Genomic DNA, 16,583 nt, shown 5'->3' on the forward strand with positions numbered 1-16,583 from the left:
TATCATATAACACTGTCATAAGCAGGATGCTGTTGACTGGTAGTGGGGGTCCGTGTGTGTGCATGTGTGTGGGAGTTGGGGAGTGGGGCAGTCCCTGGAGCGTGCCAGTCCCTGGAGCGGTCTGTGGGGGCAGCATGTGGGCTGAGCTGCACCGAGCCCTGTGTGAAGAAGCCAGCGGTGCAGGTTATGGGGCTCGGCTGGGGTGACTGGAGAGGGACGGAGTCAGCCCAGCTCCATAGCACAGAGCTCCCCGCTGATCCCCATGATCTGCATGTAATAGTGAGTGCAGCCAGGCTGCCAGCTCCACTGCATGTGGCTCAGGCAGACTGCAAGTGAGCCTCACACGATGCAGTGAGGCAGATCCCACTCTCAGGCTCTGCACTCCTGCTGCCCCACTCTGGGTCCCCACCTGCACCAGCGCAGTCCCTGTGTCCTGCCCCTCCCCCACCACTGCCACTTTCCCTGCCACCCTTCCCCTGCTGCTTCTCTACTTTCCCTCCCATGTGCCTGCCTGTCACTGCTACTGCTGCTTCCTAGCTACCACTGCTCCCCCTGCCTGTCCGCCCACTGCTGCTTCCTGCCCCACCTCCCTCCTGGCCAGGCTGGCTCCATGTCATGCTGTGCGGTCCTGGCCACGCAGTGGTGAACTGCACGGTGCTGGCCAGGGTGAGTTGGGTCTGGCAGGATGCGGTTCCCAGCTGCACAGCCAGGACTGAATGACATAGCATGGAACCAGCCCAGCTCAGCCTGGCCCCTGTGGAGTGGGGCAATCATTGGCCATCCTTCCCCCTCCCCCTTCCCCCCCCGTTTTTATCCAAAACTCTCTTGGACAGAGGGAGGGGCGGGGGAACAGCCCCATGGTCACCAGGCCAGAAGCCTCTGCTAGGCAGAAGCTTCTGATTGGGGTTTGGGGTTTGGAGGGGTTGAGTGGGCCTTGCAGCTGCCGCTGCTGGATCCAGCTGCCACTGGCATCTTGTCAGCTTCGACAGCCATCCGGCAATAGGTAATAATTTTCTAAATTTTAGTGGGGCCCTACAGGCTGGACAGAATGGTCTGGCAGGCCACATCTGGCTCACGGACCTTATTTTGCCTGCTCCTGTTACAGAGCATCCCTTTTTCTCCCAGAGATGCGAACAGCAACTCTCTAGCTACAGTTCAGGATTTTTGCTCTGAAACTGGGAATAAAAGCAGTTCTATTAGCACAAGACATCAAACAAAGTAATTAGAGTGTTCAAAAGCACCCATGTGACTCAGAAGCCCATGTCCTGTTTTTTGAACAGACTTAAGCATTGCAGCTTTGAAGGTGGATGGGGTTTAATATCACTTCTGAAAATTGGGTGTTGGCTCCACTTAAGCATTTTTTGAAACTTTTACCCAGAACTGATGACATTAATATAAGGGAAGCCTAACTGTTCTTTCACAGAGTAGTCTCCCTCTGATTTCACCAGGACTTGGGCCCAGGTCAATGGCAGGCACTGGGGATATTCAGTATGGATCATGGGCAACTTTTCCAAATAAGGTGTTAAGTCTCTGATTCACGAGTTTTTTTCAATCTTCTCTACCCCTTTTAGCATTACCCTACCATATTCTGTGAATGTTCTTACCTGTATTTGTGCCTCAGCATCTCGAACAGATATATTCAGGGAGCTGACAGTAGACCCCGAACGTGGTCTCTTCTCCTGCCTCAGGATCTCTGGGCCAGCACTGAAGGAATGCCTCATTTGGCCCTGGTCTACAAGATGCTGTGGTCGCTGGGGAAGAGGTGAATCTTGCCCTCTTGAGCCCAGCAGCTCCCCTTTCTTTTCCACTTTGACATCTTTGACGAAACTGGTCAGGTTATGTTGCTGCTTTCTTTTCTTATACTCTGTCATGAGTTTGGAGATAGTCTTGTCAGCAGCGATGGTATAGATTTTGTTGCCAGCATTCTCCCACCATTCTTTTTTCCTGGCTTGATCCTTTTTTTCCATCTTAGGGCTCAAGGGGGATGGTAGCAGCAGCATTTCTCCACTCCCTCCCTTGGGAGTCAGACTGTCTGCCAGATAGTCTCTAATTTGACTTCTGTCATCTTCTGAGGGTGTGTCCCTCCCAGACAGCCCTCCAGTTGATGGGGTGGAGGTTTCTGATTGAAAGGATGGTAGGATGAAAAAAGGGTCACCTTTGAAAAGTGGAGGCTCCTCCATAGTATTCTCTAAGTCCAGGTGCATTTGGATATAGTTGTTGCACAATTCCATGCATAGTTTGTGAAGCCTTTTGATTAGCCAACCCCAGTCTGCATTGCTGACTGGCTGGACACTCAAAGATGGAATTCGAGCTCTCCACTGCCTTTTCTCTTTCCCCCGTGGCGGGCTGACTTGGGCAGTTTCTTCAAAAATGTCTTCATCCTCTGATGAGCACTGCTGGGAGGAATCCGTGCTTCTTTCGTCATCCTCAAAAAGGATCTTCTTCACTTGGTCTGCGGTGATGTTCTCTTGGTTTGTCAGAATAGCACACACCAAAGCATGGAAATAAATGTTGAAACTCATTGCTGACTGGCGGTACAAGTTGGCTGCCCCACTTATGCCAGACACTTTTTTCAGCAAGCACTTCAAACCAGGCCTGGTGTCAAACTCTCTGGCTGTTCGATAGGAATCCAACAGTAAGTCAAAGATGGCAGCCAAATTCTGCATAGAAATGTACCTAAGAAAGCCAGCCAGTTTGTTTTCTGGTACTTGTATGGTCTTCTCCTCCATGTGAGAGGGCCCTTTCACAAATTCTTCCAACAAGATATCATACAAATTTTGGAGGAGTACTTGATGGGACAACAGACTCACCACTATGGTCCTGAAAGGAATACTAGATGCCACAAACAAAGAGAAAGAAGGTAGACAAATTAACAGCTGATAAGTCATCCATTGTCATGCTACACTTTATTTTAGATTGACATATAAAAGATACAAAGGGCCCAATTTTGCCTTTCCTTATTTGCTTCTGTAATCTAGACTCACACCTGAAGTCTCATTTATTACAAAAGGGTGGGTTTAGCACCTTAAATTTTCTGGGCTGGACCCTAAACCAGAGATATCCTCATGCAAACTCCCTTCAAGGATGGCAGACATTGTGAACATCTAAATAAGAGAGGGTGAATATAATTCTGAGACACCGCAACGAAGAGCCAAGACAAAACTGGTAAAAGCAGAGTGCTCATATTGTGATTGCAATGGTTATTCCAATAGTATACTGCAATTTTGCTATTTCTGTTGCCTTTGAAGATACCTGACATACTGACTGTGTGATTAAATATTCTCTTTTTTCAGTGCCATGACAACTGAATTTATTCTACACACTGTAGATTCCAGTAACTGGAAGAATTTATGTCAACTCCTAGAGATTTTTTTTTGGTTTAGGCCCTTGGCTCACTGTCTTGCCTGCTTGCTTCATGTTTTGCTGTGCTCTGACACCCTCTAGTGGGAAAACCCTTACAACAACTCTATGTAAACCCTAGAAAAAGTTGTGCTTTGCTCTAACAAGGTTAGACCAGTGGTTTTCAAACTTTTTTTGGTCACAGGCCCCTAAAAAATTTCCAGTGGAGGTGCAGACCCCTCTGGAAATTTCAAATGGAGGTGCGCGCCCCCTTTGAATTGTAAGTATGAGTATTCACACACTTTTGATTGATCATAGTTATCCTTCACGGACCCCTTAGACATAGGTCTGTGAATCCCCAGGGGTCCTGGACTGCAGGTTGAAACCCACTCGTTTGGACAATACACTACTGAAAGGTCAATTGCCATTTCCACTTCTGGTTAAGCCAGTAACCTTACTAAAGCCTCTCAGATACAACCAAGATGCCTCTAAAACACAGACATAAAGCATATAACAAAGATTGTGCTATGACTCTATTTCATTTTAAATGATATCACTCTGTTTGTAAGAGTCTATCTAATTGATTCCAGGTTGACTGCATTAAATAGAAGCCTCCACCTGAACACTGTGAATATGATATGGAAAAATCACTCAGTCATTATTATTCTCATATCCCTGCTCCCCTCGGTAAGATTAGGAACACCTTATAATACCTCCCTGAATTCAAGGTCTGCATCAGAAGGCCAGGATTGCCAAAGAGCCTTTCAAATTTTGAAAGGTTCACCAGTGAGTAACATTTAGAATCCTACTGCAATGACTAGGGAAGAAAGGCTAGAATACGGCTGAAGGCACAATTTTTAATCCATACGTAATACCGGTGTCTCAGTTTAAGATAGCTTTCATACTCTCTTCAGTCTTTATAATTACTGTATCATTAGAACTACAACTCATGTTGTGGCAAACATACATGAACAGCAGTGTTGGTCTTGAGTAGGGGTGGGCAAAATCCAGCTTGTGAGGCCATTCTATCTGGCCCGCGGGGCCCCTAAAAATTTTTTGAAAATTCAAACTTATCTGTCCTTGGTTCCTTTCAAAAATGACAGGTACCAGGGGCAGTAGGACCCACAGGAAGCCCAGCAGGCTCCCGCAACAGCAGGGTCTGCCTGACCTCGCCCCTCCAGCTGGGGCTTCTGGCCTTGGACCACATGGCTGCCCTGCCATAGGAAGCTCAGGTAAGGTGGGGTGGGGAGGGAGGAGGGGGAAAGGGAGAGAAGGAGCTGGTGCAGGGCGTGGGGAAGAGGACCCTTTCACCCACCCCGTAGCCAGCATTCCTTGATGCAGCCTCTTGCAGCCCACACGGGGCTGTCCTGAGCAAGCACAGCAGCCCCATACAGGCTGTGAGTGGCTGCAGCACAGGGTGCTGGCCACAGGGTGGGGGAGGGGTCGCTTTTCCCCACACAGCACCAGCTTGTAACTCACCCACCAGTGTTTGCTGCTGCTGCCCACCTGGAGCTTGTGCTGCAGTAGTCTGCGGTAAGGCTGCCACCACCACCCCCCGTGCTGCCCAGCACGCAAGCTCTGGGTGGGCAGCAGCAACAGCAAACACTGCCCGGCACGGCAAGTGGGGGGGCCGCAGGTGCTGCTGCCATGGCACAGCCCTGATGGGCAAGCCCAGAGCCGGCGCAGGGCCCAGGCTGGCAGCAGGAGCAGGTTACAAGCTGGTGCTGAGTGTGGGAAAAAACGGCCTCTTGCCTATCCTGTGGCTGGCACCCTGCGCTGCAGCCGCTCTCAGCCTGAACGGGGCTGCCTGTGCCTGCTCAGGACAGCTCTGCATGTGCTGCGAGTGGCTGCAGCAAGGAGCACCAGCCACAGGGCAGGCAAGAGGCTGCTTTTCCCCACGCTCCAGCGAGCAGAGGGTTGGGGCTGTGTGCTGCTCCCTGCTTGTACTGCAGGGCTGGGGGGCACTGGGAATAAGCAGGCGTGGGAGCACAGGGTCTGCACCAGTGTCCCAGGGCCAGTGCCAGCAGGGCGGCAGGGGTACAGGGTCTTAGCCAGCAGGGGCTTTACGGAGCTGGGCCAGCTCCCCCTCTCCCTGCTGATGCAGCCCAGCCTGGCTCCACAGACCCCTGCCAGCCTGTGCCCTGCTCTGGGCCCCACTGGTGCTGGCCCTGGGGACATTGGTCCGAAGACATTGGGACACTGGTCCCAAGATTGTGACCAGGGGTGGGGCACCTGTCAAGGGGCAGGGCTACCCAGGCAGCCCTCAACAGCTTGCCAAAACTGGGTAAGCGGCCCTCTGCTCAAAATAATTGCCCACCCCTGGTCTTGAGAGTAGGGATGTGTCACAGTGGGCATGTCTACATGAGACATTTACTGTGAAACTGCCTAATTAGCTCTGCAGTAAAGTCTGTTTCTACACGTGCGGCCCTATTAGGCCACAGTAAACTAATTAACTCTGTTGTAGGTTAGTACTTATAAATATGGCAGCAACGTTCTTTACTGTGCAGTAACGCATGTGTAGACACTGATGGAGCTGGCTGGGGCACAAGGGTGCTAAGGTGCGGGAACTACCTGCCAGCTAACCCTGCACTGTAGCACCCTTGTGCCACAGGAAGCCCCTCCAGAGCACGTTGAGCCAGGTTGGAGGAGCCCTGGGTTGGCAGGCTGACCCCATGAACCTGTGCCAGCTAGGGCTGCTCTAACTTGGTTCAACATGCTGCAGTCCCAAGCACATGTGTAAATGCAGTACACCTGGGAGCAATAACCTGGTGCATTATGCACCAGAGTTTATTGTGTTGCATGAATTGCACCTGTAGATCTGCTCACTTTTTGGTCAGCAAATGAATGAATAACTGATTTTCCAATATACTTGCAATACAGAGAAAAAATAGTTTTGAGTTGAATCCATTCAACTTGACATGTTTGATCCAGGGATTAAACATTTTGTTTGTTTAATTCTCAAGATTTTTATATGATTTGAAATGTGTTTGAAAATTGAAGTTAATTTTGAAATACAAATAGTTTCAAATTGAAAATTTGAAACATTTTATTTACAAAGTGTTAAAAGAAAGTATTTAGTGGGGGGGGGATTTCCTTGTTTTCAAGTGAAACAAGTCAGTGAATTTGACACACATTTGTGAAACATGCTGTTCAAACTGAACTGGCATTTTTCCATGCCCCAGATTTTGCCCACCCCTAGACAGCATGCTTCTGCCATATAAATGCATGTCACCCAGGTTGAAAATGTCAAGAGGCAATCAATTCCTGTGTGCATGCATGCCAGACAACAGTTTTACTGCTTTCCATGTAAACAGATGTGCATTGAACATGACTTCACTGGTTGGCCTTGGTGACTTGGTAAAATCTTTACAGGTCTCATATCATATAAGGAGGATGATAATGATAAAATCTTGATGCTTTTTTTTTCTAGGAAGTCATTTGCTTTAAATACAATACAGAGACCCTTGTTCAGCCAGGCACGTGCCTAATGGAGTGCTCCAATTTCAAGGAAAGAAGTATGTGTCAAAATCAGGGAAACTGGCAGTTTAATAGGCGTACAGACCAATTGAATCATATATTTAAGGTACTACAGGTTGGAGTGTTATTTCCTTACTAAACACTAAAAGAAGGTGCTGACTCAGGCGCACAGATGTGAGCACATGACACCAAGATAAGATTCAGGATAAGATCCTTCTATTGCCTCTTGTTTGCAATTGCAAATTACAAAATTACATTGTAGGAAGAGAAAAGATCTCTTACCCCAGCTTCCTGTGAAATGATGCAGCATTAAGGAAACAAAAATCAAAAGGGGAAAAGAGAAACTCCACTAAGGTTAAAGCAACATTTTAGCAAAATTAGACCACTCTTAAGCATGCAAGATGGAGTGCAAGTGCATTACTGCAGAAAAGAATAATATGAAAATTAATATCAGGGTTAACTTTCAAATTCCTACTTCAAGTAGGAAGTAGGCAGAATGGTGGAAGCACACTTAAATTGGAAAACAAGGACAGACTCTTTCTGTTGTTCTTTGGATGCTGCAGGAGCATTCAAAGAGTCTGCTGTCAGACACAGCGCAGTGATCCTTACTAAAATATGAACACGTCTCTTGTTCCATTATAAAGTACCATGGACCAGACTGGGACCTATTTGTTAAAGGGGCATTATACAATCTGTCCCATTTTATAGCATGAAGAGGGATGAGTCCCATGAATGCAAACGTTTCTGACCCTCTTTTTGGAGTCTTGTTTCTTGATGGGCAGCAGGAGAAAGCAGGGCCCAAACTCCCAAGAGGGTAGGGAGCATCAGGACTGCTAGTACTGGAGACAGTGCACAGCCATGCAAGGCTGGGTGGCTTCTTGCATGCCCTCCTTGCTCAACCAAAGGATGGCCATCAAGATGTGGCCCTTTGCAGTGTAGAAGGTTTTAGCTCTGAATGAGGAGGGGTGAAAAGGATCTTATTTGGCACAAAACCTGCTTACAGGATATTTCACCACACACACTTCATTCCCTGAATATATCATTGCTCATATTACGTTTCCAGTTATATAAATTCACCATTCTCATTTTGCTCCGTATTCATACAACTCAAAGTGATGTTACTTCCGAACTGCTACTTTGCCAACAAAAATGTCGTGACAAGATCAGAATAACAAACTGTCATGCAATCACATGCTGAAAGGTCTGTGATGACATGACCGGAGGGCTTTCCACATGAAAAAGAAATGCGACCAGAAAGAATTCTTCACATTAGGCTGTTGAGACTAATTCTTTGGCTGTGGATACTACTTTTTCCACCAGGAAATTAGTTAATGTTGTTCCACTAGACCCATTATTTTTTCCCACATTACTTCCCATTCATAATTCAACAGCATTATGAATTTAAGAGGCTTTTTACAGAAACAGGTAACACTAGATTTTTCTCTATGCACAATTTCGATGCAACAATAAAAATAATTAGAAATCTTATCAAAATATTTGTGCAGCTCAAGTTAAACTGACTTTCATTTCCTACAGTCTGGGCTATTCATTTGCAAGCTGTACCTAGCACTTTGCAAGTTTCTGAAAACTCTCGTGAGAATTTCTGCATTTGGCTCATGAAAAATCGAAACACTGCACTGAAGGAAATCTGTAGATACCAGAGATGGAAAGGAAATAGCACTGCACGGCATTGAGGCCAGCTCTATCTGCTCATTCATGTACATAAACTCCACATAATTTATCAGCTCTTTTTCCAGTCTAATTTTTACTTACCAGATAGCCCATAATCTGATTTTTTTGGGAGTGTTGCCCAATTCAACAGATCTCAATATTAGATATACTTTCCAGCATTTTGTCTAAAAACTTCATTTTTTCTTAATTTTATCCATATTTTCTTTAGCTGAATTCTCTTGCATATTTCTTCAAGCACACCTTGCATCTAATTTCCCACAACTGTATCCAGCCATTCACTATGTTGCACATATTTACTTTTGTAAATGCTCACTTGTGTCTGAAGTCCATAATAAGGCCATAAATAATCTTATCCCAAATAATCCCAACTATACATGAGTGGGACTAATGTTAGTGCCAGTTGCTCAGCAAGCAAACCGCACCATCTAATACTCAGCATTTTCTCACAAACTGTTCCCTCAAGCATTGTGATGACTTTTAATTGCTCTTTTCTAAATTCCGTTTGATGACTATTTCTGGTGAACCTAATGAAGAGGCTTTCAGTTTTCACACTGTTACCACTGCCAGTGGTATTTAGGCACATGCTGTAAGAGCAGTAGAACTATGGGACAAGCTGCTTAAAGAAGTTCTGGAAGCTCTTTCACTGAGGCTTTCAAGAGGAGGATTCATAGCATCAGTCTGGGTTGGTTTAAGAATAGTAAATCTTGGTATTTGTGCAAGTGTCTAGAGTACATGACCCTTGAGGTCTCTATGACTATAAGCGCCTTCTGGAATGACATCCTACCTTTTCTGTGTATGACCATTTGGTTTCTTGTCAGGAGGCAGTTCAATAATAAGCACGCAGGACTGAGCATGTTCAAATCCCTCCTTATTATTGGGCGTCTTTGGTGAGCATTGGGTGTCTAGCATGAAAACCTATAAAACACAAATTTAGCAAAATGAGCAGTTTAGTACCAAATTTTGTTCATTTCCAGTAACATCCCCAGAATCAAGTATTCTACAATACAAGATGACTCCAAATTCTTATTATTTATTTATAAATGCATTGAAGGAGCTGAGTGCTTGGTAGCAAACAGAGAGACGCTTCTTTTTACCTAAAGAGTTTGGCCTTGGTAAGTGGCCCAGTGTTCGGAGAAAAACTAGACACCTTCCCCAGAGGCCACAGAAAGGTTGGTCTCTATTAATATACTTCAGCTGACTCGTGAAATAGCTATAATTCCAAATCCCTAAAATTCAAGACAAAGGTGGAATAACTTGAAAATGTAAGGTATGAAAACGTAATGTAGGTAGGAGCAGAACAGCCCCCCACCTTAGTGCGGTTAGTCTTCCACTTGGGAAGGTGATCAGAGACTGAGCACTCTGAATAAGGTTATTTGTCAAAGGACCAAACAGGAATCAGGCACCCAATTCATACTCATTTGCAACAGGAGTTGGGAAAATGTTGGCCCTCACAGTTTTTCATGCTTTCTCTCTATCCAGAGAGTTGTGTTAAAGCACAACTGAGCATAATATGTCCTACAGGAACCACTGAAGAAATTGTGTATGAATAAAAAGTTACAGGACCGGTCTTCTCCAATGCACAGCCCCTTCTCTGAAAAAACTGCGAAAAGACGGTCCTGTGTGTGCCAGGGGCACCTATGGGATGTGTCACCCACTGGCTTTCCTTGGCTGTTGTCACCAGCATCTGTTCTACCTCTTAACTGCTGAATGGACTTTTCAAGCAACAGGTACTGACAATAATTCAGGGCACAGGAAAGACCTGCTGGTTTCTTTTAACCATTCCTCTTTCTGTGCTGGACTTCCCTTAAGACGTAGCCTCAATGGTTAACTCAATTTATTTTTAAAATGACAAAAGTGATAGCGCTTTACACTACTTGCTTTGCCTACTAGGGAATTCCCTTAGATCGGGGAGCTGCTGATTTGGTCCTGCTCTAAGTGACAAGCAGAGAAATTAGCCAGGTAAATTTCAATTATACCTAGCTGCACAAGTCTCCAAAGGGAAACAATGGATACACAGAAGGAATCCCTACCACCAGACTCCAAGTTACAGTTGTATGAGCAAAGACACTTTTCACAAGACAATGATCTCCCCTTACTAAGTATATTTGAAAAGAAAATTCCTCAGCTCCTGCTTGATTTAACTTGCTCACAAGGAGGGAGATCATTCTGGTTTCCTTCAGAATTAAATTGTTACCTGTTGTGCCATGGCTCGGATTCTCCAATATTCAGCTTCAGCACTGGGTGAGAGAGAGGGTGCTGCTACCTTCACTTCACAAGCATCTCCACTAAAGCTTTCAGATCCACTGTGGAAATAGCCCAGCAAGTTCTAGAAAGACACACAACATCAGACTTTCAGTGGGTGTGTCTACATGAGGTGCTTAATGCCTACTGGTTTAATTCTACTGCGCACTAGTGCGGTTGGTAAAACCCTTGCTAATGCGCAGTAGATCAATCCAATGTGTATTAAGTGTCTCACACAAAGTGTTCATTTGTGCTAATGCACAGATTACAACTAATTACTGAATGTGTAGATGTGTCCACTGTGTACAAAAACCAGTGAAGTAGTCACAGATGCCTCTAACCTGATGAGCATGTGTTGAGCATTACAAGATTTCTAGCAGTTTGGCCTGGGATGGCCTAATAGGCCTCTCCCTCTCCACCTCAAAAACACATAGGCAAATTCTAATCTGGACTGAATTTGCAGCAAAAGGGATCACTTGGACATTCCTTCCTTTGTCACTTCCTACTCCTTCAAATACTGGCAGTTTTAAAAAGTGTTTGCTACCTATGCTATTTACAATGTCTTTGTAAGAAAGAGAGAGAGAGATATGACTTTAGATTCCAGTGTTATTAATTCAACATTTTATTTTAAATTGAAGTTAACATAATTATAATAATCTATGTCTTAAATTATTTTTTGGTGGATGCAATTTTAAGAAAGTTTTCTTACTCTTAGCTTGTGCAAAATACCATACAGGGCTTGCATGACAATGAAAAATGGGGCTAATTATCCCTGGCAGAACAGCGCATTAACATCATGCTATACCACTTCCAGTACTTGATTGGGTTCATTCAGAACTAGCTTGAGAATTTCTATGTGGAACTATTTTCTGTCATGCAGACCTACACATTACAATTTCTTTGGAAAGGAGTAACCTAGGAGTATCAATGCCCCGACCTTGCTGACATTCACTAGAATTTGGTTTTTACCTTCACTGGCTCAAGAGTGGCAGAAAATGCATCCTGCAAGGCACAGCAGGCCAGTCTCCACATCTCTTCAGTAAAAACAGGACCTGCTGTTACCAGGACGTACCTGCAAAAAAGGACACAAGAAGCCACCAATACGTTCTGTGAATCCCTACAAAATTCTCCCTGGCACAAAAGGAAGGTGGCAAAAGTTAGGGATGCTGGGTGGGGTAAAGTCTAGGCAGCTCATTCATGAGATGCATGCCAGCCATTACACTTGAGACCTATGGGTGCCCATCAGACAGCTCTTTGATTAATTTTCCTAGAGTTTGTGCATTAAATAGCAATGCTGGTATCAGTGTACAGCTAGTATTTCTATGGGAGACTGCTTACATTTAAAAAATAGGCTTTGAATATTATCAGAGGATAGGGTGCATGCATCATGAGTTCATATAGCCAGGCTGTGAGTATTCTCATGTCTACTTTTCACCATAAGGAATGTGGTTCTATAACAAGAAAACAGAGTGGCTGATTGCAGAAGTTCAACTGGAACCCTTCATAGTTTTCTCCACTTATAAATTTTGCTTTTTAAGTAATGAAAAGCATGTTGTAAGACTACTATGGAGATGCTGACCAATCCAACCACTTCATGTTTTTGGCCAAGACTTCTCTATTCAGAAGTCTTAGCAACACTCCTTTCTCCTAAACATACTGGTAGGGAGAGAACACCGGATCATTACCTGATACAGGAACAGCCAACTCTTGAGATTGTTTCTGTAGGCTCTGCTACACATGCTACCAACAACTTGAAAAGGTCTTTTAGCATTGTGTTGATCATATTCTCATAGCCAATGTCTGTGGGGGAGGAAGAAAGACAGAGCAATTAGCATTATCATTTTGCAATATCATTTAGACAAATAGGATCCTTTTTTCTTCTTGTTGTTCAGAGAATTGATAATCAGGTTCCTCCTTAACACGAAAAACTGGTGTACTGGTTTTGAAATATAAAACAAATTGAAGCAAACCTTATCATTTTCAAGCAGTGAGGATGTAAGAGAATACCACTGAAGTACCGTTGCAGAAATTCTGTGCTAGCTCTTATTCTTGCAAATTTTAGGTCAGCTTATTGTTTCATGCTTTTACAATAAACATAACAAAAAATTAATGTCTTAAGGTAAAAGCAAACTGATAGATTGGGAAAGTCTAATTCTGCCAAAAACAAACCATCTCAAATATACACACAGTAAAACACAGCCCCTATAATTACTGTGTCCTTAGATACCATGTTGATGGGGCAGTTCTTACCTGAATGTATAAAGCTTTGGATGTGCTCCACTACTAGTTCACAGGAAAGACCAATTGCATGCTTGAAATTAGCAGATGCCACGTCCCAGTATGAATGGTCACCATGGCTACGATGGAGCCAGAGAGACATTGTTGGGAGAAGAAGATTTACAACTGCATAGATACCAAATCCTGGGCCTGAAAGAAAAAAAAACTACGAAGTCAAACAGATCAGGGATGAGGATTATTAATGAAAAGTTGTGTCTTCCTCACCTCCCTCTGAATACTGTTCCCACAGAGACAGGCTACACCAAGATCCTGATGTCCAAGAGAGCAAGATGACTAACACCACAAGATCTATGTGATCAGCCCCAACAATTCAGGTTCTTGGTGTTAAAAAGCTGATGGTGGTATCTCTATCTCATACTTTCATCCACCATACTTCTCATCTTCTACCCTGGGTACCTGCCATCCATCTTATTCCACTGAACCACCTCTACCTCCAAGCTGCCTGCAACAGATTGTCCTAAAATATCCAAAACACTGTTACTTTAACTAAAGGTCAGTAATGTGTTCAGTGGAGCACACACTTCTGATTGCCTGTGGGAAGCAAACAAATTACCATGCATTTCCTACCATGATGCTAAGGTGCCGGGAGAATCCATCTGTCTTAGTGGATGTGTTGTAGATTTATTGTAAGATTTACGAGAAGCCAGAGCAACCACTTTCAGGGAAGGAATGATCAAAACCATGGCAACATATTGCATCCCCACACCAACCACATGCCCAGAAGAGGGGCATGTATTTTGACCCAGCTCTCCCAGATATATTTCAGAAATGTTTACTTCCCTGGAAGAAAGCAAGTATGTGCATGAAGGAAATGCTGACATGAAGTAAACCTTTGTTCTGGACAGTTTCTACAGATGTGTAGAGACTGGGCCTATACATAATGACATGACAACATCGCAGTGACTAATCTTCAAAAGAACACCATGGCATATATAAGTGAAGTAGACCTTGGGAGAAAAAAAAAGTCATTTGCTGTAAACACAAACCTTTCAGTATCCTCCAACAGGTGCCAAACAATGTCTACAATTATGTTTTTCCTCCTCCCTTTAGAAAGGGATCCTACACATTGTTGTTAGAGCCCCTATGCAAAGGACATAATCCTTTGATGAAATTCCCTTTTTATCCTGGCAATACCGATCTTTACCCAAGTAGAAAGGTTACTGATGAGACACAACCCCTTTTCTATGATGCTAAGCAAACTACTTTCACAGCCCTGGCTGGTTTAACAAAACCTCTCAAAACACCTATTTTAGTACCCACTACTTATGTTTCACAAAATGCACTGTAGATTACAGCAGGATTTTTGGTTTTAGTAGCAAATTATCTCTACATTTTTAATTACCAGGTATTTTGGTAACATCTCTCAGCAACTCAAAGAGTAAGTCCAGGGTGGGAGGCTGGTGCTGACGGGGACAGTTGGATATGGCAGTTGTTAACTCCTCCAGCAGAATGATCCAGACATTAATGAGGCCTAGAAACATGGAAATATCAATGAGACATCAAGAATAAGGTATGAAGAAAGAGACCTAGAAACTAAATTATATGCATCCCCCTGTTTTCACAGGTGGATCTTGCAGGGAAGACCAAAGAAACATATCTAATGCTGGCTGAAAAATGTATTCCTAGTATGCAACTCCAGAAAGTGAGAGTGTGTGTGTGTTTTCCTTTTCATTTAAAAGTCTTTCATCCAACCTTATGCTATTCTTTTTCTCTTCCTTAGTCTGGCACTTCTGTTAGTCTGTGGGCTCTCCTTTCCCTATTATGCTCATTTCTTTTGCGCATCACTTTACTTTTAACTTCCCTGCTACAATAAAAAAATGACCTATTCAGGGATACTTTATATGCCCACATTATTGCATGTGCCCAATACTGCAAGGCTGAAATGGCCTGTACCCATAGGGTACAACTGCAATTCTCTCTAACTACAATTCTGCTGCTGGCCATGTTGTCTTCACATGTGCAGCAAGTCACTGACAATGTGAAAGCAATATGGGCAGGCTTTTAGTGAGATGGCCTGGAAGCAGGTGGCAGAGGGACTTCTGATGATGATAATCCACAACACCAAAGACGACAGAATCTCTGTGTACCTGTCTCAGGGGATGATGAATGAAACAGGGTATGGGGTTAAGGAGGGCAGAAATAATGGGCTTCTCGTCAGATGATCACTTTTATTCAGGAAAATTTAACAGCTAGTGATGGTGTTATGTGCTTACGGGAATGCTGGAAAGGTGGAATTTAATGACCTTTTCGGCACTCAGCACTTGCTGATATCTGACATCATCAAGGTATAAAAGGGCTTTATGAACATTAGCTATTTGAACCTCACCATATTCCTGAGGCATAGTATAGATCAATGTCCTTGGGATCAAACCCCTAGACGCCCATTGTTTTATTAGACTGAAATGTATTCTTCTGTGAGTCACTAAAATTCCCAATTTCACCACTACCTGTAGATACATTTCAACAGTCTATGTCCAGAAGGAGCTCTGCAGTGATTAATTATGTTCTCAAAGAGACTTTAAAGACAGCTGTCAGCCACATTTGTTTAAGACTCACTGACAAAACTTGGTTCAAATCCATTAAATGCAATCTGGCCATGAACCTGGGAGACCAGGGGAACAGAGTAAGCATCATTACTCACTTAGTGAGCTGATCATTTATTGAATCATACCATTTCCATGGGGTGCACTGTGAAAAGCAGTGGTTCTCAATGTTTTTATACTCAGGGCAGCTGTTGATAGACTCCAGGCACCCCTCTGAAAATGTCAGCTCTTAGTTTTACCTTGATTTTTGACTACACAAAAATAATAGAGCAATACTTCTGTTGCAAAGAACTCACAAAGACTATAGCAGGTCAGAATATGTTTAATCCCATGGTTAAGAATCACTAGTGTAGAGGCAGGTTTGCAGGCCATGATGTATTTATAAGCCTTTGAAAAATATGTCCTTGGTATTGTTTAGGATAGTTAATTAAAAATGGAGAGAACTTGTCAGATTGTTCTCTGCAATCTATTATCATAGCAAAACCTTAAGTTGTTGAAATGTGTCATGGAAATTTATCACAGATTTCATAGACATTAGAACTGGACGGGATCTTGCAAGATCATTGGGTCCAGCCCCCTGCCCAAGGGACAGGCAGTTAACAGGGGTCAAATGAACCCAGCAAGATAGACATCTAAGTGTTTCTTAAAGGAATCCAGGGTAGGTGCCTGCCCCACCTATGGGTGGAATTTATTCCAGGCCCTGGGGACTTGGACAATAAATACATTTTTCCTTATGTCCAGCCTAAAACTGTCTTCCAAGAGTTTGTGACCATTGGACTTAATCTTCCCAGTCTTAATGAATCTTCAGTCAGGAATATTTCTCAGATCCAGGATAGAATTTCTTCTTAAAATGACAGAGCAAGATAGAGAGTGAGCCACAGACATAGCTGCCCCCATCCCCAGTACACCTAGCAGCTACACTGCTGTGGGGATGTGGAAGTCTTAAATTCAACTCTCAAGCCTGATCTGGAACAGGCACTTGAACCTGGGGCT

General features: G+C 44.0%; 1 protein-coding gene across 5 annotated transcripts in view; it reads right to left on the bottom strand.

Moving 5' to 3' along the window:
• Positions 1 to 16,583, bottom strand: part of ARFGEF3 (ARFGEF family member 3) — a 207,180-nt gene that overhangs the window by 15,654 nt on the left and 174,943 nt on the right. For 3 of the 5 annotated variants that reach the window (XM_019527027.1, XM_019527029.1, XM_019527026.1), the window contains 8 exons: positions 14,390 to 14,518; positions 13,000 to 13,176; positions 12,435 to 12,549; positions 11,719 to 11,821; positions 10,703 to 10,834; positions 9,293 to 9,423; positions 7,099 to 7,107; positions 1,605 to 2,832 (listed from right to left, as the gene is read on the bottom strand). In XM_019527027.1, the coding sequence (XP_019382572.1) occupies positions 1,605 to 2,832; positions 7,099 to 7,107; positions 9,293 to 9,423; positions 10,703 to 10,834; positions 11,719 to 11,821; positions 12,435 to 12,549; positions 13,000 to 13,176; positions 14,390 to 14,518 (2,024 nt within the window). The remainder of the gene's footprint in view (positions 1 to 1,604; positions 2,833 to 7,098; positions 7,108 to 9,292; positions 9,424 to 10,702; positions 10,835 to 11,718; positions 11,822 to 12,434; positions 12,550 to 12,999; positions 13,177 to 14,389; positions 14,519 to 16,583) is intronic. The other 2 variants (XM_019527030.1, XM_019527028.1) reach the window with 1 other exon arrangement.

This window comes from Gavialis gangeticus, unplaced genomic scaffold (assembly GCF_001723915.1).
Source record: "Gavialis gangeticus isolate Ggan-Ray unplaced genomic scaffold, GavGan_comp1, whole genome shotgun sequence".
NCBI lineage: Eukaryota > Metazoa > Chordata > Crocodylia > Gavialidae > Gavialis > Gavialis gangeticus.